Source organism: Trachemys scripta, chromosome 13 (genome assembly GCF_013100865.1).
Source record: "Trachemys scripta elegans isolate TJP31775 chromosome 13, CAS_Tse_1.0, whole genome shotgun sequence".
Lineage (NCBI taxonomy): Eukaryota > Metazoa > Chordata > Testudines > Emydidae > Trachemys > Trachemys scripta.
Genome location: NC_048310.1, coordinates 30,694,509 through 30,721,931, shown reverse-complemented (window position 1 = coordinate 30,721,931; position 27,423 = coordinate 30,694,509). Strand labels below are relative to the sequence as shown.

At 39.3% G+C, this 27,423-nt stretch overlaps 1 protein-coding gene across 13 annotated transcripts in view; it reads right to left on the bottom strand.

Annotated features, from left to right (window-relative positions):
- Window positions 1-26,011, bottom strand: part of CHD9 (chromodomain helicase DNA binding protein 9) — a 183,503-nt gene extending 157,492 nt beyond the window's left edge. For 4 of the 13 annotated variants that reach the window (XM_034788422.1, XM_034788424.1, XM_034788423.1 and 1 more), the window contains exons 1-4: window positions 24,899-25,074; window positions 15,199-15,393; window positions 13,194-13,284; window positions 1,707-3,312 (exon numbers count right to left, since the gene is read on the bottom strand). In XM_034788422.1, coding sequence (XP_034644313.1) covers window positions 1,707-3,146 — 1,440 coding nt within the window. In that variant the 5' untranslated portion in view covers window positions 3,147-3,312; window positions 13,194-13,284; window positions 15,199-15,393; window positions 24,899-25,074. The other 9 variants (XM_034788415.1, XM_034788416.1, XM_034788420.1 and 6 more) reach the window with 9 other exon arrangements.
- Window positions 26,012-27,423: the final 1,412 nt, after the last annotated feature.

Genomic DNA, 27,423 nt, shown 5'->3' with positions numbered 1-27,423 from the left:
GAAACCATTACTGGAATGAAAAAGGATGTTAAATGTTCAAAAAGAGATGTTAAATTGCAAAGTTTCAGAAGAGAGCTACAAGAATGATTTAAGGTCTGGAAAACATGCCTTATATGGAGAGACTAAAGCTCAACCCGGCTCTCTGAGCTCTGGTCAAGTGAAAAAATTCTCTAACTTATATCTAAGAGAAGGTTCAGAGGTGATTTTATCATAGTCTACGAGCAGCTACAGGAAGAAGGGATTTCTGATAGTACACAGAAAGGCATAAGGAGATTAAACAAACAGTTGCAAGCTGAACGTAGTCCTAGATAAATTCAAACTAGAAATAAGAACACACACAAAAAAACAGTGACGATAATTAACTTTTGGAACAACTAACATGGTGAGGTGATGATTCACCATCACTAAGACTGAATAGCTTTCTAAAAGGTATGCAGTAGCTCAAAGAGAACTTGTGGGCTTGATGCAGAAGTTACTGGTTGTGGTGTAGGCCTGTGTTATGCAGGAGTTCAGACTAGAGCATAGTGGTCCCTTCTGACCTTACAAATCTGAGTTTAAATGGCTCACAGTCTTTCAAGATCACACCACTGAGTTCAGTGGGGTGAGGTGAGTGCATACCTTTGGTGCTGCAAGCTAGAGAGTGGAGTTTTCTAAAACCTTGGGTTAACAGGACAGCATTGCACTGATTTACATGAATTCAGGTCTTGCTTATCCTGGTTTTCTGGAACGGATAACTTGAGAACTAGTAAATGTATGAAAACACAAGAACAAAGAAGCTGACTAAAATCAAAGATGGAAGTGATTTTTACTCAGTAATTTTAATCAAACACCTATTTAACATAAGCACACAACTGACAAACAGGTGAAAATGAAGATCACTTTAAAAGAGACTCAACACAGCCACTCATTCAATTAAGGGATAAGAAAGCTAATCCACTTCTCGTGTCCTCCACAGAGACTATCAGCAACAAAAGGCAATAACACAGGATTTAGCATCTCTGGTATCGAAAGGTTAGGTAAAACAAGGAGTTTTTTTCCTTAGTTCTTCAGGCTTTTAATGAAGCACATTTTTTTCCATTCCCCTAAAATTCAACAAGCATTATATCTTTCGGACAGCTCCTTACCTAGTAGGGAATATATACAACTCTGGTTACACTGCAGGTAGTAAAGTAAAAACCTGTGTTATACTGAGCGAAAAATAATCCCTCAGACTCTTAAAGCTATACTTCAATCTTTTTTATTAAAACTAAACTACATATAACTTCTTAAAGTCTATTTGTACCTAGTACACATTAGTGACAAATTCTTACTGCAGCAAAGATAAGATGTAGACTGCAGCAGTTACACATAAGGTTCTTAGTTCCAGGCGAATACTGTAGTACTATTTCTAAAACTAATTCTGTATTAACCATTTTAGTACTTAAGAAAGCTAAATTAGAGATATTATTTATCCATTTAGACAAGAGTATGAATTGTAAGTGTTCAGTGTAACAACCAATGTTTATATTTAGGGTTTGACTTTTTTAGAGATATAGGCTGTAATTTCTTTTCAAGGATAGAAGAGAGTTACTTATTCTTTACTAAAAAATGACCAACAACAGATAAGAGATTTTAGAGTTACCTGTGGACAAAGAATTAATACTTACCAGCATGATTAAGTTCACTGGAACAATTACACCACACCCTCCCAAAAAAGGGCTACATACCTGCCCTTGCAAAGCTATACGATTTCTGTCTTGTAGATGCCGATTAGAAACTGAAGAATGCCAGGGATGCATCTGACTTTGAGACTGTGTCCGAGCAATATCGGATGACTGTGTTATTTGCTGTGGGGTAATATGGTGTTCTAGGTCATGCTCTAATATGTGGCTTGAAGTGTCCTGAACAAATGCTGAATCATCAAATTGGGGTAGGAGATCTTCCTGAAGGAGGTCCTCTGGATCAAGTCCTGTAAATGGTTCAGCTTGAGACTCAACTTGATGAAGTAAGTTCTCATCCAAAGATGAAAAACCATTGCTTTCTATAGGATCACCGAAATGGCTTATCTGAGAAGCAGAACCCGCAGAGGCTGGAAAATTAATGTTCACAGGAGAGAGTTTTGAACTACTGAAGCTACCCTGAGGATGTGCTGAATGCAACATTTGGAAACTATTTGAATTCAAAGGTGTGTTAGGATTTAAGAGGTGCTCGGTGGTTTCTTGCTTGGTCCCTGTTTGAGATGTAAAGGCATCACTTCCAGTATAATCAGATAAAGGATGTGTTTGTTGGCTAGTAGAAAGAGCGGTAGAAGACTGTAAAAGGCTGGTAGGAGAAATGTGGTTATTAGAGTAAGAATATGGAGAAGGAAACTGCTGTGTATTATTAACAGAGCAAGGAGTCATAGTTGGAGATTGTCCATCAAAGTTTCCTTCTTGATTCCCACAAAAATGTATTGAAGCACTGGCATTTTGAGAAAACTGTTGAACAGAGAGAGGCTGCTGTGAAGTTGATGGATTAGCAATTTGAGGTGGATGGGTAACACTGACTCTGCGTGGAGCAGATACGTTAACCTCCATAAAGTTTTTTGGCCGATTCAGAGCGTCTTGCCCTGCATTAATGTTGTTTCTGCTTTGTTGCGACTGTAGTGAGGCACACTGATGCTGTTGTTCGTTGGCCTGAAATAAGGCAAAGTCATGGTGTGCTACAAAACTTTTAGTTTGCTGCATAGACTGAGAATGTCCTTGGTGAAAAGGTGACCCATTTTGATTTGGAACAGTTGTGGTAGTTTGATGACCCCACATAGGACTACCATCAGCCACATCAGGAAACATTCCATTGGATTGGTTTTGTGGATGGATTGGTGAGCAATTAAATTGAGAGTGTGGCGATAAAACACTGTCAGCTGGGCTACTGAAAGACTGATTTACTTGAAGTTTCAGTGAATCATACTGATTTAACTGCTCAAATTCGCTCATCTTTTGTTGAGTTTGAGTATCTTGCACATGGTTCAGTGAGTCTATGTGCAGAGGCTCAAATTCTGCACCCAAGTTCAATTCATCAACAAGTGAAACGGGTCCAGGTTGTACAAAGGCATCATCCGACAAACCTTCCAACGTCTCGCTAAAAAGGTTGGCATCATCAAAAAAATCCATCATAGGATCAGTCATCTTGATACCTCCACACTGCTTCGTCTCTGAACTCCAAATGGAGTCAATTTACCCTCTCTGCAGTGAACAGCAACAGATTACTTCCAGTGGTCACCACCTTATCCAATGCATGTCAACATCCATTAGTGCTTCTGAAGAAATGTATGTCTTAAACTGTACAAATATCCTAGGGAAGAAAGAATAAGAGCAATGACTTTAAACTTACTTTTCTGGAGTTTTGTTTTATTTAGTTTTCATTTCCTCCTCCTCTTGGTATTAGTTTGTCAATTTTACTCTATATTTATATAAACAAAAGTGAGCAATTAGACTCATTTTGACTTTTTAAAAAACAAAAACAGAAAACTGTCAAATTCTAGTCATGAATGGGCTGCTTTATTTTTTGTCTGTGTCCCACAAATAAAACATATGTAACTATTCATTTATTTCCTCTCCAATGTTATATTTTATACAGTTGAAGAATAAGTAATATTACATGTAATGATTCTGTATATTCTAGATCAAGTAAAATCTGAGAGGAGAAAGGAAATAGTCCAAACACTTGAGAGAGACAGATCATCGTGAAACAGCTTTAGTAAGATGAAGCTCAGATAATCTATTTCTTTCCATTAAACTGAATGAGTGCTTGGTCATTTCAATGAAAATCTTAATTATTCAACATTTTTGTTATGATTTTCAGTCTAATTAACCTGTCAATTACCATTACATATTAATAAAATGGTTAAGTCACACACTGCTGATGGATTTTGTGCTTTCACAATGGCAACCAAGAAATATCAAGTAATGTATTTTTTCAATAGTTTTAAAATGCAATAAACTGCAAATCAACTTCTAAAAATTTTAGAAGTGAACACATGCATAACATGCACAATTACTGCACTTATACATGCAAATTGTGTATAAGCAATTGTGAAAATCTGTTCCTTTGTATATAAATAAGAGGTGGGTAAATGGTAATTATTCTTCAGCTGAACAGAACAAGTTACAAGAAACATTAAGTTATGTTTAGATTAATTTCACTTAAACCCACTTAACCAAAAACACAGTAGAATCCACAAAGGCATAACTTTTACTGTATTTGGAATCAAAACTTTCTTCTCATGAGGTCAAATCCTCACGGAAATCAACAAATACACAGGGAAATCACCACTGGCAGGATCAAACCCATAAAGAAAATCTTGGGGGAGAGAGTATGTATATGCCAAAGAAAAAGAGCAACTCATCAAGCTTTAGAACAGAACTGGCTAGAAATTAATTGGCAAAACTGAGCTAGTCACAAGGTCCCTGAAATACAACATATTCATATTTCTGTTCAATACAACATCCAATATGCAAGCTTGAATGAAAATATGTTCTATTACTGCTATATGTGATAGTTTGACTTCCTAGATAATCAGAAAACTTAGTCTTCAAGAATACCGAACAAATCACTTTAAAATATACATTGGTCTTCTAACAGTCTTTCCCAACTCGTACACAACAAACACTAACATTCAGATGGAAGAAAAAATTTTAACTCTTGAAATCCACCATTGCTAAAACTTATCCATACTCCCCCAAAGCTCTCTCCTCCAGTGACTGACTTCCTGGATATGACCTCTCCACAGCAAGTTTTGTGGTCTTCCTAGGGACATCCTAGAAAGTTGAAAATATTTTCCTTCTGGAAAGAGCCCTATATGGTGTGTAGGTATCAAAGAAGTCTGAACAGGAACTGTTACCAAATATGCAAAGTGATGGATAATGAGTCATAAAAGGCTTCTCCCCCATCCATTCCAAACTGTATATGTATTTTGTTTACTATTTAAAGCAGGGGTGGGCAAAATATGGCCCGTGAGCCGGATCCGGCCCGTCTAACATTTCTGTCTGGATTCCTCTGCCCCCTCACGACCTCCGGGCCACAAAGTCCTGTGGCGCAGCAGCCGGCTGCTGCTGGCATGTCTCTGCACACCCCTGGCGGGGGGGGGGAAATGGAGAGGGGAGAGAGCGGATGAGGCAGCTCCGTGCACTGCCCCTGCCCCCAGCACTGCCCTCACAGCTCCCATTGGCCAGAAACATCACTTATGCTAACAGAAAAATATAGCACACACTTCAGTATTTTGAAGTGAAAAATTATGAAGATTGATGTTTCTCTTCATTTGTGATAAGCAAAATGTGTAATAAACAGCGTATTTTTAAAAAGCATTGCTAATAGTCAGATTTCCCACTTTCCACATTCATAGGGATATAGCATAAAACACAAATTGTATCATCCACCTTTGACCAAGGAGGGGTGGAAGAAACTAAAGCAGGAGAACAATCAAGTTAGATTAAGTATGACGTACAAGTACCGTAGCTGGTGGTAAATAGGTCTAGTTCAGAGGGGACCCATTAAATCAATGGACAGGTTTACTATATTTTATTAGCTGTCTGTCCATCAAGGACTCCAGTGTTTAAAAAAAATAATCAATTTTAAATGCCTGCATAATTGAAAATGTTTTAAATGAAAGTATCCCCCTCTGGTTTTCAATTATTATCTAGGGCAAGTATTAAATTCCCCTTCAAAGGGAGGGAGTGAAGAAAAAAGGTGAAGTCCATTGTTTACAAATGAATGTCAGACCACAGATTAGAGTGAATACACAAAATATTGTAGTATTACTTGCACATACATAGTTCTTGTGTACTTCCACAGATCTCAAACCATCTTTCATAAATTGGATGAGTGGGCACAAATTGGGCACAAATTGTCCCCCAGATCACATACGTAGTTGACAGTTCTGATGTTCTCCACCCATACCAATATTTTGTCTACCTGAATGCTTAAACACTATGCGCCATCGAGGAAGAAACTGCGTAAGACTCCATGGTAGAGCCCACAAAAAGCTGCGTGTAACTGTAGTTTGATAAAGCTAGCCATGGTTTGTGCTAAACATACAAAAAAAAAAAAAACCCACCTACCTTCCACTTTCAGAGGTACCCTCTGTGCCCTAGAACCATAGTCCTCCTGTCTTTCAGCATTAAAAAAAAAAGGGGGGGGGAGAGAGATGAGGGGGACTATAAGCAGTGAAGCTTTTTCCACTACAAACTTCTGTAAAAGTCACCAGAACTCCATAAAATTGGAAGGCCCACCGAGACAAAAAAGGAAGAGGCGGAGAATGCCAGTTTCAGGGATTCCAACACAAGATGAAAAACCACAATTTGATTTCCCAATTGATAAATCATCTGGCATCTCTGCGCTAGAGAGAGGATAAATATTTCCAGGCAAGTTAGTTCTTGGAGAAAACCAGTAGTTTCTTGTCACAAATCCAGATAGCAATTAATTTAAGCAATTCTAATTTGTTTAAAGTAGTATCTAAACATACCAGCAGCTTAAAAGAGACAGTGAAGCAAAATAAATTTCAAACAAAGATGAAGCTCAGAAAACTGGATACGTAGATTCTTGTCAGTTTAATAACAATTCCTCTTTATATTACATATTATAGAAAAAGAAAAGGACTCAAACTGAAAAAAAAAATTTGTTTCACCAGAAGTTGCCCTTGTAAGACAACATGGAAGAGGCATGCATAGCATCATTGTTATGGTTACGAGAACACTTCTACTCTAAACCACTGTTTTTGAACGCTTATGTAAAGTATGTAAAAATGTTAGACTTTTGTCAGAAATGTATCATGATCAATTTAGCACAAATGCAAATTTGTTTGGAAAGTTTAATGATATTCTGCTTTGGAACACTACCATTCACACTAAGACATTTTCCTAACTTGTTTTGGTGTTTGTGCAAACCAAACTGTTTTGCCAACCTTCTCCTGCTCTCTATCATAAACAGGTGGCTAGTGATATAACTGCAGCACTGTGTTAGCACTACTTAGCCTTTTTTAGCTGTCTGTCTCCCTCCCTGCTAACAAGGTAGTATGTTAGGAAACACTGCCAACCTGTTACAGATAAGTTACATGGAAATTGTAAAAGGAAGGAGTTTAGAAATCTAATCCTCATATTTAGGGCTGCATGCCCAGGTTAACAAATAGAGATTCTGCAAGATCAAGTGGGACGCAAGTTTCATAGCCAAGTAGTCCCCATGGAAGATGTCCTTCTAGCATACCCCCATTTTAAACAGAGTAGGGAGTCTAGCCTTCAGCATGTCAAATGATTGAAACTGCAGGAATAGCTTGAACAGGCAGAATGTGCAAGATACAGTTAGAATGAATTGGTACCTATTCTTTTAGATCTAAGTTCCTTTACTTTAACTTTTTCTTCCATTTTGGCAAAACTACATGTTTACTGCACCATATGATCACTCAGTGTTTTGAAAGAAAACTTAACTTCCAGATTTAAGGCAACTGGAATTCAGTGAGGCTTCCAGATCAAATCTAATTTGCCACCCTTGTGCATATTCAGACGTAAAATTTTGTGACAAAATAAAATTCCACTGAATTCCATGACTTTATAGGTTTTAATTCTTATCCATAATGGTGCATTATTGCACAAGATTAATGTTAATTTGAAGGGAAAAAAAACTAATCTTATCACAAGTTTCAGATGGCAAGGTCCTTTTATATGGTTGAGGTTTTTTTGTTTTGGACACTTAAACATTAATGAACTGCCTGTATGAAGCCACTGGTACAAGTGGTGACCAGCCAAGAAGATGAATACATTCTTGTTAGAGTTTTTAGAGGTCATTACCTCTTATTAGCTAGTATAATGTACATTTGATAAATACATCGTTTCAAGTTTCTCTCAAATTTTTTTCATTTTTAAATCAAAAAGTGGCATTTTAACTCAAATTAATCTAAAATAGTTCCAGAAATTTTTTTCAGTGTAAGCAATACAATACAAATACAATGAACAATGTGTGTCCTGTTCTTATTTGATTTCTCTCATTTCTTGCAATCTCACAAGCTTGGTATTTAGGGCTTAGCTCCACGGGGAAACTGACCAGCACAGCCATTCCAGAATAATTTTGAGTGGATACTCTACGCATTTGTTTCAGAAACTTTATTCCACAATAATTACTCCACTTTGCCTAAAATGAATAACCAAGCCAATATCTGCAATAACCCTGGTCTTTTCTCAGCTGAAACATGCTATAATTCTATGATTTGTCATCTTCAGTCATGACATCACATCTAAAATGTAATATGTAAATTCTGTGACGGGAATCACCTCCCACCCTTACTTTTTTGTCTTAATCATTGGTTATTCAACAAAGCACCTAAACTTTAATCTATTCAGGTTTTAATAATGCATAAGAGACCTACTTCAAATCAGAGATTAAACCCTCAGATTAAAAAAAACATGGCTCCTTCAAATAGGTCATAAAGTGCGCAGAAAAATGTCTTAGGTGGGGGTGGCGATGCCATACCATCAATTTCTGCACAACCTGGGCTTCCATTTAAAATCAAATGAGTGTGTTAACCCTTAGTTGTCAAGAAAAAACAAAACACTACAAAATTTTCCAATTAAAAACAGGGTATAAAGCAATGCAGTGCTGTTCCTCTGAGCCTGCCCACAGTTCCTCTCCAGCACTTGGCCATATTTTCACTGCAGTTTAGGTCAGTTTTCACTGCTGATTTTCAGAACTATTTGAGCAGCAATAAAACTCGTAATGATGAGGACAGTTTGTCTGTTGCGAGCAATAAGAGGTGGAAAATATCAAAACGAAGCAGGAGGATCCAGACTGGACTGAAGCTAAGGTAAAGTAAGTGTTTTTCGCACGCATACCTCACAGAGGAGGAAGGGCTAACAAAGAGAGAGAGTGTGTGTACACTTTCTCCATCACATCAGTCAGAGGGGTTAGTGGTTAGGATTTAAATGTATCATACCCCAACTAGTCAGAAGCTATGAAAAGCTAGACATCCTAAGCGGGGTATATGGATGGCTGAAAACCTGGTAGGAAAACGGTAACTACCATTTTCCCAGCAGTTTCGGAAGCTTGGCTTTTTACCTGGCATTGCCCACATCACTCTTTGGTTGGTGTGTGTAGCCCTCTGATTTAAGTGTCTTGTAAATTCTGTAAGAAAGTGTGTGAGAAAGGATGGGATTAAGGATTAATGGAATGAATTAGCAAAGAAATAGACATAAAAGCTAGAGAGGTTGTTGGGGGAAAGCGTGGTGGCAAGAAATAGGAGAATGAAGAGGAAAACATAGTGGTGAAATATGGGGAAAGAAAAAGAGGAAAAATCGGGAGGGCAGGGGCGCATGTGGGAAAAAAACAAATGAAAGAAACAGTGAAACCAAGAAGGAAAAGAGTGTAAAAAGGCAAGAGACAGCAAGTTATGCTTGTAAAAATTTATTAAATGGAAAGTTGATGGACAGCATCACAATTAAATACAGGACACTATAAAGACTACAGAACAGTTAGATTTCTTTAATTGCAGAGGCAGTGGGTTTTGGGGATACAGGAGCTATTATTCTTCCTGACTAGTAGGCGCAGTCCTTCAGCTAGTAGATGTCAAGTAAACATTCAGCTCAATATCCAAACACGTCATCACTTTTGCCTATTGTAAATAAATCACTGCTCCACACTGAGAGGACAGATTGTTGAAAAGTACAACCACTTCCTGCCAGAAGTGATAAAACCTCAGTCATCAATGACTGCTTTCATGTGGAAATTTGAGACATCATCATCCACTTTAAGGTTTGTGTCCATTCAGAAGGCCGAAGAGGGTTAAAAAAAAGTTACGGTTACGGACATGATGCAACAAAATTCAAAATACTTGTAAAAGATGGGAGTTCGTTCATTTCTCTAAGACTATAAAAGATCAAATTAAGGAAAAGTTTATATATTATACATAAAATACATATGCACCTTTACCTATCTAGCGGGGCGGGAACTTCTTGACCCATTCTATTCTAATTGCAAAGAAATTTGACCCTGATCCATTCAGCTCTTGAAAGTTTTTACAAAAAAGTGCTTCTAGCTCTAAATTCAGAGAAAGTCTTTCTGCAGATAGAAAAAAATCATTTCATTGTGATGAGCAAATGTGACAGCAGTGGAAACTGGGCTGAAAGCATGATAGCAGTAGTATCTGATGTAAAGCATTGGGAACTATAGGCAGGAAGGAAGATCTGAAGTTTGGGGGTTGGAATTTGGGGCAGGGGGGGAAATAAAAGAAAAAAAAGTTTCATTTTCTTAGACTTAAGAATTGCCCTACAAAACAGTAGAAGAGACTTGCTTCTAACTGGGCAGAGGTTTGCCAAAGAAAGTAAGATGCAACAAGAATACCTCTGCACTAAGTTAAATGACACATTTTCATGTGCTATGTACGTTCTTGATTATCAAATCCCTTAGTCCAGTGGTTCTCAACCTGTGGTCCATAGACCCTGGGAGTCTGGAGGCTATATCCAAGATTTCCACACAGGTCCACACCTCCATTCGAAATTTTTAGGGGGTCCGCAAATGAATGACGGTTGAGAACCACTGCCTTAGTCATTGGTTGGACACAAAGTACACAATATCAGAGATGTAGACAATAGCAAAGATGAACCTAAGTTTTATGTGCAGGAATAAACTGATATTTTAAAAGCTTTTGTGGTTTTCTCTTGCATAATAGAACTAAATCCAGACACTCTCTCTCCAGGATCAGAGACATTCACATTCTTATTTTTTGTGTTATTTTCATCTTAGTTAAGGTTCTCTTCATTTGAAGAACTAGAATGATAATGTAAAAGTTATTGCTCTTTGTTTCCAGATAAAAATTATGCTAACATGGACTTAAGGTTGAGTGTATATATAGGTATTTTACAGTTACAAAAAACAAACCAGGATGGTATAATTGTCCCTGAAACATATTCTACACCATGGAAATTCAGAGTTAAAATGAAATCTTATGCTAAGATTTGTTAACATGTTGATGCGTTAAGGTACAGAAATGCAATTAGGTTACCCCACTGTTAGGTAAACTCTGCCCTGCCACAACACCATGCAATAACCATACATTATGACTAAAGCATTTTATCATCTGTAGTCAGACAGATTCAACTGATTTTTCCCCCTTCATGGCATGACTACAGGGCAAAGTTAGGTTACTTGGTTATCCCATCTGTGCATTTCCATACTTTAAGATTAAATTTAAAAAGTCCAGATATACATTAACACGAATTTTTCTGCATTTATAATGCTTATTATGGAATATTACATCATCCTTATATCACATATACTAAGATTAAGTTAAGGTTGAGGATATACAATTTGTGCTTGGGAATTTACTTTTTAATTAAAAATTTCAGACATGAACACTGAATTCAAACCCCAAAAGAGAATGTTTACATATGATATTTCCTGTAATATGAAGAATCAACCTTAATGCTTTAAAATTAATTAATTAATTAATTAAAGGGGGGGGAAGGTAACTTTTAGGAACAGGATGCCTTGGCTGCTTTATGCTTCTACGGAGCAGCACAAAGCAGTCAGAGTATACTGGCTAGTTGAAATGGATTTACAACTCCCTGCAGCACAAAGCGTACCCCCAGTTTCTCCCTCCCTCCTGCACATCACACCCAAAATCACTGCTCCATCCTACACTCCCCACATCCCCCTGTACTCAGAAGCCCTAGTTTTTCCCTTCCTCCCTAATTTCTCTGCTGACAACATCTGGTGCAACAGGTAGGTTTTTGACAGCAAAATTTAGGATTAATGGTAAGTGTCTGACATTCTTCATAACTCAGTTTCAGTCCGCAGAGACAGACATATGATGTCCTACTTCAGATAATTACACAAAAAATGGCCATTTGGAAAGAGGACACATCTTTTATTACTCTCAATGTGAGTAAAGCTAAGCTTCCCAAAACAGGGAAGATAGTGGCCCCTAATAGCAGAGAGGGCCACTATCTTTTCTGCTGACTGCAGCTTGGCCTCAGTCCAACTGAGAACAATCAGACATGGCAGCAATTTTAAGAGGGCACTTCTTCATAGAATTCTCTGCAGCAGATCATTTGTCAGCCTCTGCTGAACAATAAACTTTCAGTTATGAAGAATATGGCAAAAAGTTACTGTTAATCCAAAAACTATTCCTTCAAATGCAGTCTACACACATTTTAGTTTTAGCTAGAAGGAAAGTTTGAAAATGTGTTACTGATATCATTAGAGACAAAAGAGCTTTGAGGGCAGTTGCTACAGTTCTTAAAGGACGTATTTTAAAATACATTTTAACTCAAATTAATGGATTTATTTATAAATTCTCAGAAAATTATTGTATATTCAAAAAGTGTTGAAATTTTGGGGTGGAGACACTGTATTATATATAAACTAAGTGGTAGAATCACTGCTACTTAATTCAACCTCAAACATGGAGCTGCAAATGGTGCCTTCATAATATGCTGAAAAGTTGTGTGTTTTTTTTAAATCCAGCATAGCATGACCAGTCTCTTACATATGAAAATGGTGGATGTTTATTTAGAGAAAAACAACAAAACTTGAATATGGGTGTCGATTTGAAAAGCATCTCAGATTCTCCCTAAAGTCAGATCTTTTACTACTGTATATGGGTATATGCTGCTCAATAAGTGAATGAAAAAAAGTATGCCGTATGTTTCAGATGATATTTGTTCAAAGCATTAAAGAGTGTATCAAAATAAAAACAGAAACAGACTCATGAAGTTCTCAGTCTTTCCCTCTTTGCCTGGAGGATGAAAGTGTATAGAAGACCTCTTCTGTTGAACATAATCTCCCATCCACCTGAAAACTCTACCTTGAAAATGCAGACTATTTTCCCCAGAGTAAAAATGGGTTTATTTTATACTCCATAAAAGTAGTCTTATAGGTCAACTTTTGAATATATACATAAACTTAATCATTCGGTTCCTCTAGCTTTAAAAATCATCAAGATGGGGTGGCTGAGTTAAGATACTGCTACTTGTTAAGAGATTGTTCTGTTCCTAAAATGTGCTTTTATTAGTCAAAACAGGTTCAAAATTACTACAAGCTAATACAAACTCTTAGATGACGCTATGACAAACTCTGATTAACGCAGAAGAATCTGAAAAATAAATTGTTGAAAGTGAAATGTTCTTACTGAATTTTTTTCATTCTGTAAAATGAATGAAATGACAAAAGTCAAAAATCAAAAGAATCCTTACCCATGAATTAAGAGTCCATATCCTTTGTGAAGAGTCAAGTAACTCAGGGTGATGCCTACCCAAAAATAGGTAGTTCATTATCATTAGGGACCTGAAAGTAAAGCACATTAACAAAAGACAAATCACAATCACACTTCAAGGTCATAACTTAGATCTGATAATTCAGCTACTGAGTACATCTATGGCATTGATCACTTGGGAAACATGAGAATCTCCATGTATTCATAAATAAGGGAGATTTTTAAAGCAATTTTGCAAATTTCTATTTGCTCACTTAGATAAGTGAAGTTTTTTGGTTTTTTTTTTTTTTTTTTTTTTTTTTTAATATGACTGGAAAAGGACAAAATGAAAGGGAGAAGGACCATCATTGTAATAGAGATGTAGCCAGATTTTGTGCTGGAATTTTAAATTTTTTATAACTATTTAAAAGTGCTTAATATAAAAAGTATGATAATTTTCAAGACTGAATAAAACGTGTTCTTAAGGGCTAAGGTTTAAACTTGCCAATGCTTATACAATAAACTATTTAGCTGATAGCAGAAAGGAAAGTCGAAGGTTGCTGTGACTACACACCAGGGCTTAACAGATGTTTTTGCCAATATCAAGTAATATTGCTGAATTGGGGGAAGTGCACTTACTCGACAGTCATGCTCCAATCCCCCATTGGACATAGCGGGGAGTGGAGCCCACAGAGCCTAGAAGAGGCACCAAATGTGCAAACACACTGCAGGGAAGGGGAGGGGTGAGGGGAGAAGTAAAAGCTTCTGGGATCCCTGGAAGAGAGAAAACACAATGAAGCATACCATTCCCCTTCCCCAATGCTGCATGGGAAGGAAAAGGGGGGAAATAAGTGGATTTGCATTCTAGATCAATATGCTTTTATAGATAGATTTCCCCGTATAAAAACATGATCCTTTTCCTAGGCAGATAGAGCAGCCTTAAATTCTGTTAAATACAAAAAGAACAGGAGTACTTGTGGCACCTTAGAGACTAAAATTTATTAGAGCATAAGCTTTCGTGGACTACAGCCCACTTCTTCGGATGCATAGTCCACGAAAGCTTATGCTCTAATAAATTTGTTAGTCTCTAAGGTGCCACAAGTACTCCTGTTCTTTTTGCGGATACAGACTAACACGGCTGCTACTCTGAAACCTGTTAAATACAAGCCTTCTCAGGAGATCTTTCATTAACGTACACTCACAAATTTATTAGTGAAGTGTTATTCTTAATTTTATATCATTTTATTTTTTGAAACTTCACAGTATTTTAATCAGGATAACTGGAAAACGAGTTGTATCTTCCAAACAATGCACACCACAGTTATCAGGATAACAAGAACTGTTTGTCATAAGCTGGTAACTTCATGTTAAAACTGTATTTAATACACACTCTTGATATACATGCTGCAATATCTGCTCTTCTTTTCTCATTTAATAACTTGTAAACTCATTCTAAAGTTGGTAGACTGAAGTATGCCTAGCCTACTTACAGGCTGTTCTATGTTAGGAATTCTTGAACCCTAAAAAGATTGATTGTGTCTAAAACAGTTAGACAGACACCCGTCTGAAACATCCTCTAATCTGTCCTCTACTGTCTTAGGGGATATGTACAAATTTTGGAATATCCACAAAAATTTCCCTTAGATTTTCTTCTTATACTGCGATTTCATATCACAACAGAAAAAAATCAGAGATCCCTTCAGAGATTCAAAAACCTCTTCCCATCTGTCAATCAAGTTCAGAACCCATACTTCTAGAATTTAACAGTCAACTATTACTAAATATACAAACAACTTTTCTGAATAATAAAGAGTTAATTGGTTAAGAAGTACTACAAACAGGCTATTTATAGCATAAGGTTTTGCAATACACAGATTAATGGTATTTTATTTTCAATGGTATTTAATTTAATCTGGAAAAAATAAACCATGATCTTGGAATCAAATGTTTCCCTCCCCACTAGTTTACAAATTAAAAATATCACACTTAGAGATTTCTGCACTTACCAACTGTGGCAACATCAGCTTGCTTAAATGTTTTGTTATCTGAAACATAGCTGTCAATCACAAATTCTTCCTCAAACTGATTCTGTCAATAACTCAGAAAAAAGAGGATTCTCACTCCTCAAGCCAATAGAGACCACTTGCTTGACCAGCCTCAGATATTAAGACAACCATGGAGTATTTGTGGCTTTGAAGAATCTTGTGTTAAAAAGAAAAAAGAAACAAAAGATGAAGTAATGAGAAAAATAAGGCATTATTAAAGCATTAAAAAGTGTTACCCATGCAAACAGACAGCTCAATGACAATTACACCAATACGTTCATAAAAATATCTATGCAAAACTACAGAAAGCTGCATGCACACAGCTTAGTCACAGTCAAAGAAAAAAATAGGATCCAGCCCCGTCTCATATTTCTCGTTTATTTAAGCAGTATTTCTTTACTTTGTACTGTCAATTAGTTATTTTGCCAAACTTATAGTAAGTAGTTACATGATGCATCAACTCAAAAGGAGTTCAGTAAAGCTTCTGTGGTTTCTATTGTTTGCCCTGAAATGTGTGGATGGGGTTAATATGTTGTATATAAATTGTAAGGACCAATTTTATCAACATGAACTGGAATGAAGATTTTTTCCAAACATGGCTCGTTTGAACAAAGCTAACCTAGAAACAACACCTTTTAAAAATGATCTGCCATTACCCAAACAAGGAGGCCAGTATTCTTTTGTAAAATAACAACAACAAAAATCTTCCTCAGCATACATGTACACATACCTATATTACAAACTGTACAACTCTGAAAATCCCTAACACACTCTTGATGGAGCCAAAGCATCACTATTTCAAAAAATCCTTTGGAACCATAAACAAAAATAATCTACCTTCATTCAATTTAGACTCTCCATATACATTAGTAAAAAGTGGAATATACTATTTATTTCAGTTTATTTGGGATAACCACTCTGCTCCAATTGTAACAAATTGTGATATCACATAAAACTCATGATAATAGAAAACTGGTGAGTTAAAGACTATTTACTTGTATGTGCTTATGACCAAGTGCTTCTTGTATACAACAGAAGGTTTGATTTCAAATGAGACTACTCCAACGCTGTAGAAAAAACTTGCTGGATTGGAATATTTCTTTGCAAGCACTGGTACCAATACAGGTGTGCGCTGCACCTTGTCGTAAAGTTGATTTTAACAAGCTGAGATAAGAAGGAGTTAAACAGTCTTGAATATTCTGCTCTTAGAAAAAGGAGACATGCTAATCCAAAATTTCTCCATGGGAGAAAAACTGTCGGGGTCCAAAATTTCAATGGTAAGATTACTGGAAAATGGAGCAAAAAATATTATCTTATTCTACTCTTTCAAGATTACTTTTACCTGGCGTTTCCAAAAATTATCTATGAAGGGTTCTGTAGTCATGACGACAAGTTTCAGGACTCCCTATAGTGAATCCTGGTTCACTTTATAACTGAAGGTGAACCAAAGTTCTCCATTTCCTCACCCAAATACAGCTTATCTGAACATGCCAATATGAAGAGCATACTTTTCCCTTGGAAGATCAGAATGAAATACATTCTTTAAGTGACCTGTGTGGAAACCAAGACCTATCATAAGATTAGGAAAACATTTTAATTTGGGGAAGGAGGTAAAAGGTTTATTTGCTTTCATTTAGGATTAAATATGAGATGCTTTGCGTAAGTTTTTAGTATTTATAAAAATAAATGATAACTTAGGAGACAACTATAGAAGCTTTGCTACACCCGAAATAGATTCCAATCATCATTCAAGTTTTGTCACAAGTTCTGCCAATGCATCTCAAACCTGATCTGCAGTACCCCCATTTCTGCAGTCCAAGATTTTTCCTGAACAATTACGTGGAAGCTGTGTTATATGGACAAATATTCACTAAGAACCAGGTAAAAGCTCACTCTCATTTTCTCTTGTGGCCTAAAACAAGATTTCATTACAGATCTCCAGAGATAAAATAATGAACTACTAACCCATTTCACAATCTAACCTTCTTTCATCATACAACTCTACTAATACACATTAATCTTGACCTTCAGTAACTCTGGTATTCCAGTTTCAGGACTGTCCTGGTGAGCCATTGCCAGCCACCAGGTTGTGTGGTGGTTTTCTGAGCTGTGATAATTTTATTACATGAACAAGGGTGTAAACAAGCTCAAAGGAGAGGCCATATTTATTTTGCTGTTGACTAAGGCTGTTTTGAACACAGATTGACAGCACCGAAAACTGTTTACACATAAGCGTAAGTAATTTTCTGTGCAAATTCAGAGAAACAGAATTTCAAGCCTCAATGAAGCTCAAATTAAGGTGCCACAGATATTCCTCCAGATATTACCCTATATATTCTGCAGAACAAGTGCAGTTTCAGGCTTCCCTCTCATCATCACATTTATTCACAAGGAAAGTCCCACATCTTTGAGATGAAGAGCACATAAAACCTCTCTAACATTATAATAGTGCTCTAATACAGATTTGACATACATGGGTCCCAAACAATGCACTGCAGAAAAGTTTTAGACTTCCTTAATAGATTGCCTCATTTCTAACTTAAAAACAAAATAAATTTAAAGTGACAGTATCTTAAACTGTAAGTGAATGCCTTCTTGAATTCTAGTCATCTGAGCACAGCAGTGAAAAGATAGGAACACCTGAGCTCTTATCCCATTTTAGCATCAACACCTTTTGTCACAACCTGTTTCACTGCCACCCATCAGTAAACTGGCAACACATACTTATTTCACAAGTGCGTTCTGAGGATTATAATTGCGAATTTCTCAGAAGACAAAAGATCTAGATTAGGGACTAAATTTTGTGACTTCTGCAAAATGGTGATAAATATTTTGAAAGACTGTACATTTCAGCCATGAAGAAACACAGACCCAATGCCTGATTCTTTTCACATTTACCCTGGTTTTACCTACAGTTTAATTCCACTAACTTCAATGGCGTTACGCCTGAGGTACTACAGTATGAGAAGAGAACCAGGCCTAAGTTCATTTTCAATAATATAGTGGTTAAAAATGTCTAATGATTTTTTTAAATAAAAAAAGTGTTTTAATTTAAATTAGATTTTTTTTAAATTACCTATTTAAAATGTAATTTTAAATTGACAACTTATATTAATAAGGCCTTAAGTCACTATAATCTACTAAAATAATTTAAACTAAATAAAAAATATAATATGTGATATGTTTGCTGCTAAATTTTAAAGAAAGTCAGACCACAGAACTGGTGGAAGTCACTGGTTTAGCACCTGGAACAAGAATTTGTAAAAGTGCTAAACCAGTTTTTGGACAGCAATAGCCTCTTCTGAAGGTGCAGAGAGAATACTTTCTTTATTTCAATTTTTTCCAACTAGTTTAGTTCAATGACTGCCTCCTTCAAAGCTGAGAAACCAACTGGGAATTGAAAACGCATGAGAAAATGAGATCTACTAGTTCTAAAATCTTGAAGGACATGGTGACCAGCCACAGTCAGTTAAATTCACTAACTACAGAAAAAACTTCCTTTGTTTAATAAAGCAGTTTGTTTTCAAGGCAAAACACGTTTTGATAAACTGTTTTTCCCTTATGTATCCAGCACAAGTAGTATTAAATTTAAAATGCCATTTCTGTGCATTTAAAATTCAATTTGAATTTCCATCCAATTAGAGCATGACACAAATTGCAAGTAAAAAATTAAATCTAGTAAATAAGAAATGCATCATTCACTATTTTCTAAGAATAGAAAGGTAAGAATGAAGAACCTAAATAAATGTAAGTTAAGCTATGCAATTGCTTAAATAAATGTATATAGATATAGTGTATCCTCCTGGGTAGCAAAAAGCAGCATTAAATTTAGTGTAAAGGCTATATTTAGTTGCAATCAACATGTTTTAATGGTTGCCAGCCAGTGAGAATCAACCTTTCTTCAGGAAAATAATGAAAAAGTACATGCAAAACATGATTAAAATTGATTATTTAAATCAAGGTTTCCTGCATGTTCATTTAAACTGATTAAAATTGGCAATGTAAATCAACCCACCCTGTTCAGAAATGACAGCAAGTTCACGTTATTCATATTATTAAAGGGGTAGACTATTTTGCCATTATATGTAACAGAAAGTCTTCAGAAGCTATTACAAGTTTTTCCTCTTATGAAGTTCAGTAATGTGTTAATCTTTAAAATAATTAATTATATGAGATTATTATTTTATTTACTAGTAAAAGCCTATGTAATTTTCTAGAATGAACTTTGGAAGACTAGCTAAACTCCTAATATATTAAGCACAGAAAACTGTTTTTATTCCTCATGTGATATAAAGGTGAGTAGTTAACACCACACTGAAGGAGGAGATCAATTTGGTACTCACTGTTACTAAATTTTCTATTAGCTACATAAAGCACAGTCAAAATTGGTATTTGGCCACAAGAAGTGAATGGGATGGCCACATCTTGTGATGGACTCTGCTACTTTTTATGTAGGTACAAACTTTGAAATGTTTAATTTCATAAATTAACAGTCCTCAAGTGTCAGTGTTTTTGAGGTCAAACTAGATGATCACAAACATCCTTTCTGGCCTTTAAAACAAAACAAAAAGGTAAACAAAAAAATCAATGACTCTCAAAGTTATGATCTACAAATTCACTCAGTTATATATAGAATCATAGAATATCAGGGTTGGAAGGGCCCTCAGGAGATCATCTAGTCAAAACCCCTGCTCAAAGCAGGACCAATCCCCAGACACATTTTTGCCCCAAAGCCTTAAATGGCCCCCTCAAGGATTGAACTGACAACCCTGGGTTTAGCAAGCCAATGCTAAAACCACTGAGCTATCCCTCCCCGCAGTAGCCAAAGATGTTAATATCAGACATCTGTTTGGTGTGCAGGCTGAATCAAGTTGGAGGTCTCAGTACAACTGTTGTCCACATCACACTGGCACCTTTGTTGTCAAACAAGCCAAGAACTGAGTGAAACTGAGGACAGAACCACCTTCTCACCCCAAGTATGTTCCCTCCAGTTTTATAAATGAAGCATGGTGGCAGGACAACATGAAAAAGGGAACTTTAGTCTCAAATGCTGCAACACAAACACCTTAAATGAGCTCTCACTAAAATGTAGTTGTGTATCTAGCTGCACATGCACCATGCTAAAAATATACCAATACAATAAAATAAACTCAGCATTTCTAAATATTTACACCTCTCTGTGTATGTTATAGATTAAAATGCTTAAATGCTTAATGTGTGCTTTCACTTGCCACATTGCTCTAATACCACAATTTATTGTTGTTTGTGTTTTACAGTTCAATATTCTACAAGTTCCTCCAACATGTGATCTTTTTAGATGGCAAAAGCAACTAGCTTTTTTTTATGTATTCGTTATCAGAATGTTGCACAAAAAGAGAAATACCCAGAATTTACATTAAAAAGAAGAGTCTCTACATTCAGATGGCCAGTGGCCAAACAAGTTCTCTCTTGCCTATATGAGCTGGCCAGAGAAATAAAAAATGATCAGCACACACTGATCATATTTGAATTAAGTGCTAGCAACCCATATTGTGGTTATTGCATCCCCGCAAATTTAACATGGTGAAGGTAAAGAAAAGTCTTCACTCCTTCCTCTTGCTGAACAGGAGAGATGCCCCTCAGGGAGTCCAGATGACAGTGGGATTCCAGCTGTCAGTTCTTAGAACTCTGGGCTTTGGGTACATCCATTAAGGTGACTTCAGATCCTTCAAGTTCCTGAAAGCTCTGCCTCTTGTCCAGGAAAGAGGCTGATTGGGAGAAAGGGGAAAACAATGAAATCTGAGCCTGAAAGAGAATGAGATTTCCTTAAGTGTATTGAGCAGTCTGCTCCTTAGTCTGAAAGGGACTGTGGCTGTAACAGGAATGATCAGAGAAGTAAACTGAATGAAACAATCTATAAAAAGTAAGAAGAGCAAAGAAAATTTACTCAGGACTCAGTTTGTGGGTAGCATAGGAATCACAACTATTATTCAAGTCTGGATCTATAAAAAGCAACAGAGTCCTGTGGCACCTTAAAGGCCTGGTCCCCACTAAGCCCCCACTTCGGACTAAGGTACGCAAATTCAGCTACGTTAATAACGTAGCTGAATTCGAAGTACCTTAGTCCGAACTTACCGCGGGTCCAGACGCGGCAGGAAGGCTCCCCCGTCGATGCCGCGTACTCCTCTCGGCGAGCTGGAGTACCGGCGCCGACGGCGAGCACTTCCGGGATCGATCTGGAATCGATTTATCGCGTCTTAATCAGACGCAATAAATCGATCCCAGAACATCGACTGCCTGCCGCCGGACCCTCCGGTAAGTGAAGACGTACCCTAAGACTAACAGACGTATTGGAGCATAAGCTCTCGTGGGTGAATGCCCACTTCATTGGATGCATGCTTATGCTCCAATACATCTGTTAGTCTTAAAGGTGCCACAGGACTCTCTGTTGCTTTTTACAACAATTACTGTAACCCAGAACTGTGCAGGACCAAACTAGAACACTGCATTCTCCTCCTTCTGTTCCAACTTCTGTTCATCATTCCTTCCAAAATAATGCAATGGTCCAGAGTTTAAACATTTACATGAGGTAGACACAAGGACTTATACAGCAGGCCTGATACATGGGAGACAAGGCAACACATTAAGGAATCCTACCTGATAATCTCTGCTAAAATTGTGTGGATGACCTATTCATTTTATAATATTTCAAGTATGATTTGTAGTTTACATTAAATGAAGTTTGCAGCAAAATGTTAAATGAATAAATAATACAAAATAAAGAATTGTTAGTGCTGCCCACACTGGGGTGGAGGGCTGGAAGCATGTTGAAATTAAAACATACCTATTACCTAATGTCACAGGAGTAGAGCAGTATAATAAAATTGTGTCAATTTCATTTTTAATCTTTCTAAGTCACTGGCTCTTGTCTATTTTATAGAAAGGAAACACATGAACAAGGTCTGCTTTAAGGCTTTCATAGTCTCCGTGTGATGGTCCAAATCAGAGCACTTCACAGATACAATCACTAAAAACATATTTTCCCCCACTCTGAGCTTTCATTTACCTAATCAAAAATGACTAGGAACTCATGGCTTGATTTTCAGAAGCCCTCGGCATCCATTGCTCCTGTTGAAGTCAGTGGGAGCTGAAGCTACTCAGCATCTTTTAAAAATCAGATCTCTTTAGTCATAATAATGATGGACAGGAGTCCAACAAGTCTTTGGGAGGCAAGTTGGGCTACTCTCCACTGTAAAGATCAATTAGGAGCTTATATACCAAACTATTTGCTGACATATGTGGCTGAATACTAACAGCTTAAGCAACACTTACTAACTTAATGATCTTAGCACCTTTGAGTATATCTTTATACTCAAATTAATGAAGACAAGTTTGGCATAGTATTTCCCAATTTGTTTCCAATGTCATGCAATGCACAATTGGTAAACCGCATATTGTGATGTTCCTAGAATGGCAAAATATTGATTGTTGCTGACAAGCTTTTGTTGAAGATATCCTATAAGTAACAGTTTCACTATGAAGTATTTTTTTCCTGTGGATGGTTAATTGTTATGATATCCATGACTGTCAAAAGCACAGCTCTGTGAATTGCTTATGAGAGAGTAAGAATTTATTTTTTATGTTCATGTGTTAAAAAAAGGAATTGAAGTCAGTAGTGTTTTGCAGCCCCATCAAGCAGGTGTGTCTGAACAGTTAAAGAATTAGCAGATGCCTACAAGCAGGAACATATCAGGTTGTCTTTTTGGGTGGAGACCATATGACTATCAGGAAATAAGCAGGATGTTATTTTACTCTCCCACTTAGGTAATTATCAAAATCTGAAGTAAAACACATAGGTTGTAAGATTTTGTTTACCACTTGAAAGAAGTCAGCACAAACATAATATAGACTATTTCACCTACAGATATAAACCAAAATTCACAACCCTTGCTAGATAGAAACTCTGTAACTGCTCAAAGATATTAAAGGAAGTAGAAACTATTTACCTACAAAGTCCAACATAGTCTTTCTGCTCAGAAGTTTTCAGTTATGACTACTATTAAATTAAATGAAAAGGGGGGGGGGGTGATAAAGCTTGCACCTAACAAACTGGTGTTTCTGGACTGGCACAGAAGTGAAATGGGGTACAGAAACCTCCTATGACAGACAAGCCTACTTTTCTTGTGGTGGAGGTTCAGAGACAACTACTTTTAAAAGCAAAGTCACAAGACCTCAGAGAAAAGGGGTAGAGGAGGTCAGAACCCTTTCTAGCACTATCATGGCTGTTGCAGCATTATATTTATTAATCCTTCCCTTTTTTCTGTCTGCAGTCTCCATTTTCTCCTCAGAAACCATGCCTGCTGGCCCAAGGCTCTTCAGTCTCTCCTCTGCAGGAGACACCAGATCTGTCTGTATCTCCTCATAGTGAGGTGATACAGCTTTCATTTAAGTTTTTAGTTACTATGGATATGGTCTTTTGCATGCAAAAGTGAATAAGGAGGGTGAAAACCTTCCTACGAGATGAAGGCCTTGATGTCACCTTTGCAAAGAGAGACTTCTTGAATGTTCTCTTCCTCTCCTCCCCTCCCACCAACCTGTCTGGGAAAATAGGTTTTCTTCCACACCATCCTGTTTGCAGTAGGTCCCTTCGCCTCAGCAGAAAACTGTCACAAACCTCCCGCCTTCAGCAGACACACATACATTCTCCTGACATATATTGTTCCAATCCATCTAACACACCCAGGAGGGAGATAACCTCAAATGACCACCCTGCTATCCCAAGGACCAGCTTAACCCCCCCCCCCCTTGCCTTAGCAACCCCCACAATCTGCACTCCAAACCCCTTTTAATCTGCCGAGGGGAAAAGCAGCTTCCCATCCCCCGTCCCCGCCCTGGTGGAGAAGCCAGGTCCGCTGCCCGCACCCCAACGCATATCCCTCCTCTGCCTCATAGGCAGCCAGCACCAACACGCCCCCTTGCCCAGCGTGCAGCCAGCTCCGTTCCGCTCGCCTCCCCCTGCCTGCACCGCCCCGCACCCGCCCTCTCAGCGGGCAGCAGCTCCCACCTCGCCAGTCTTCCCCCAGCCGCCTCGCCCACTTGCCGGATGGGCAGCCAGCTCCAATCCCTCTCCCTCCGCCGCCTTCCTGCCCGCGGGGACCAGCCCCCGCCGACCTCCCGTATGCTGGGGCCCGGCTCCAACCCAGCCCCCGCCCCTCCACCCTGCCTCCGGCCCAGGCGCGGCTGGGGGGGGGGGAGGGGCGCCTGGTGGGTGCGAGGGGCAGGGGCGACCCCGACTCTGCCGTCGCCCCGCGCCTGCCCTGCGAGGGGCGGAAGCAGGCTCAGCCTAGGCAGGGCGAGAGCAGGCCCGGCCGCGCCGTCCCCTCGCGTGGGCGGGGGGGAGCCGGGGCCAGCCCGTGTCTCCGGCACCTGAAGCGCGGCCTGCTCCGGGGGCGGCGGGGAGCAGCCCGTCCCCTCGCACGCACTCACCGCCGGGTTCGCCATTACGCGGCGGCGGCCGCCTGGCCGGCACGCGTGGGGAGAGATGCCCCGCGCCTGACAGCTCCCTGCCTCGGCCAGACTACGGGGGAACGGGGCGGCGGCTCCCCTCCCCCCTCGGGGAATCCCCCTGCCGCTCCGGCCCCGCGGGGTGCGCAGGCAACGGCTGGCTGGGGGCACCACTTACCGGGTGGCTGGCACAGGCCCGGGAGGAGGAGCGGGAGGAGGCGGCGCGGCGTGATTTGCTCTTCCCCCGCCCGGGCAGGGAAACAGGAGGGCTATTGGCGAAGTTTCACTAGCTCCGCGCCGCGACCCCACCAGCCCCAGCGAACCCGAGGGGACGGGCTGGGGGGGGCACATTTGCATATTTGTCACCCACTCGCTGATTGGCCGCCCGGCCGGGGCCGCCTCCGCTGGCTGACACGGTGCCTCCGCGGGAGGGAGGGAGGAGAGCGGGTCTGCAAGCCGGGGAGGAGTGAGCGAGCGAGCCAGGGGTGTGAGGCGGGGAGGAGCGCGCGAGTCTCCTTCCTCGGGACACCTCCTCACGCTTCTACAGCCCGCAGGGGCGGGGGTCGCCGCCCTGGGCGGGGAGGGGGGCGGGGCGGGCGCATCCAGGCCGATGAAAGAATCAGAGCCGCTGATAAAATGGTGCGTGAGAGCAGCGATGCGCTGATCCAATATGGCCCCCTTCACTGACAGAAGCCAATCCCGGGCGCGTTTACTCTGGAGGTTCCCGCAGAGACCTGGATGCTGGGGAAAGCCAAGGGGCGAGCGCGGCGCGGCGCGGCGCTCCGGCGGACAGTGGCGCCCTCTTGCAGCTGCGGGCGGCCGCGGCCTCCTTTCCAGCCGCCGGTCCCAGCCCTGCTGCCGTGGCTCGCACCTGCTGGGCCAACGTGCGGGGAGAGGGGAAAGGGGTTATCCCCCGGGGTAAGGACCCCTTCGGCTCACGTGCAGGCCCGTTAAATACCGACCGCCTCATCGCCCACCCCACAGTTTTCCTCATAAAAAAACTCCCGGGGCTGTCTCCTCTAGAAAGCCCGGGCCCCCCCCCGCTGCCTGGCGAATGCAGCTGCAGGGGGGACATGCTGCGGGCGGCGGAGTAAATCCTGTCTGCGTGACGCTGCAGTTCTGGCGGCAGGGGCAGGGGCTCCGCCGGCGGGGTTCTCTGCTACCAGTTACTCCCCTGCAGCAGCGGTGCGCTCTGGCTGTGCCTGACTTTTAGTTCAGTCAGAAAACTGCACTAGTGTTTCCACTTCATTTTAAACTAAGAAAGATACTTACCACTGCTTGGTTCCTAGGGTCCAGGCGTAGGAAGGGTGCATACTAGACAGAGTGCTGACACCAGCCTCAATACTCGTACTCGTTTAAGGCCATTTTTTTAAAGGGCCTCTATCACTGTGCTAACAGCTGTGACAGTATATCTATTTCTACATGCAAAAAACAAAAACAAAAAAACCACACATTTGTAGATGCACATTATAGTTCTTTAAACTTGTGCTGATACCCACACACTTTTGTAAAGCTCTGAGAAATATGGTTGAAAAGTGTGATTTAAGGACAAAATTAAACAGACAGTACTTGATGTACAAATACATTTTTTATGTGCATCATTTACTTGAGGACATTTGAAAATGTCTCTTAAATTATAGGTCTCCCCACCAAGAAATTAAGCTACAGTTTCAACTCTCTATGATACATGGATTCTCCTGTCTGAAATGTCTTCCATCCTCAGCATTTTTGTCATTAGTCCATTAACAAAATATTTTATATACCTGATACCATGTATAACATTTATGTATCACAATAATGTCACTTTAAAGAATGGATCATGCACTTTCTGAATAGCTCAATTAAATTTCAATATATGCATATTGGAATATTATATGGATCTTAATTTGTTGTACTTGTTTGTGTATTAATTTGAGACAAATTTTAAATGTGATACTTGGATACCCCTACTTCAGTAATTCTTTTTCCTTCAGTAAGGAAAGGTTTTAATCCTATGTAAAAGTTTCTAAGCTTGTAAATTCTCCTCTACGTACTAGTCCTGATGAATTACCCCCATTTACTTCCTAATCCCACTCCCACACTATCAACTGCTCTTTCCATACAGTATTTTGGGAAATAACATAGCGAGTTTTTCCAATCATTTCTTATCTCCCAAAAGAAATGAACCAGCACTCCACTCACTCATCCCTCAAAGCAAAATAGATAAATGAACACACTTACATAGGGAGAGAAAGCATGTATTATTTATAATCATTTCAAATTGCCATTAGTCAGCCAGTTGTCCCACTTCTGTAATGTGGCTGTCAGCACCATTATAATTTTGGTAAATATTCTCAGAGCTGTAGCCAGGCAGAATGGTAGAGCCTTAAACTAAAAATACTGGCCCAGAATGGCATTACATGTGAGTCACTAGTGCAATTGAAGATTAGGAACATGGAAATAGTCACTTTGTATTTTGCTCACTCATTGCCTGGATGAACTGCAAAGATCCCATTTGGAAGCTTGATGCTCTGAATAGGAAGTTCATCTTCATAAAGTCTAAAAAATGCTTTATTGTTTTCTTGATGGAGGAACATACAATTCTGGTCCTCTAGGACTTAGACAATGGTTTCAGTCTTCAACTGGTGGTTCAGGGTGTTTTGAATCCCTTCCTTTTTGTATGGGTTGGAGGTGGACAAATTTGTATAACATTGATTCAAAGGT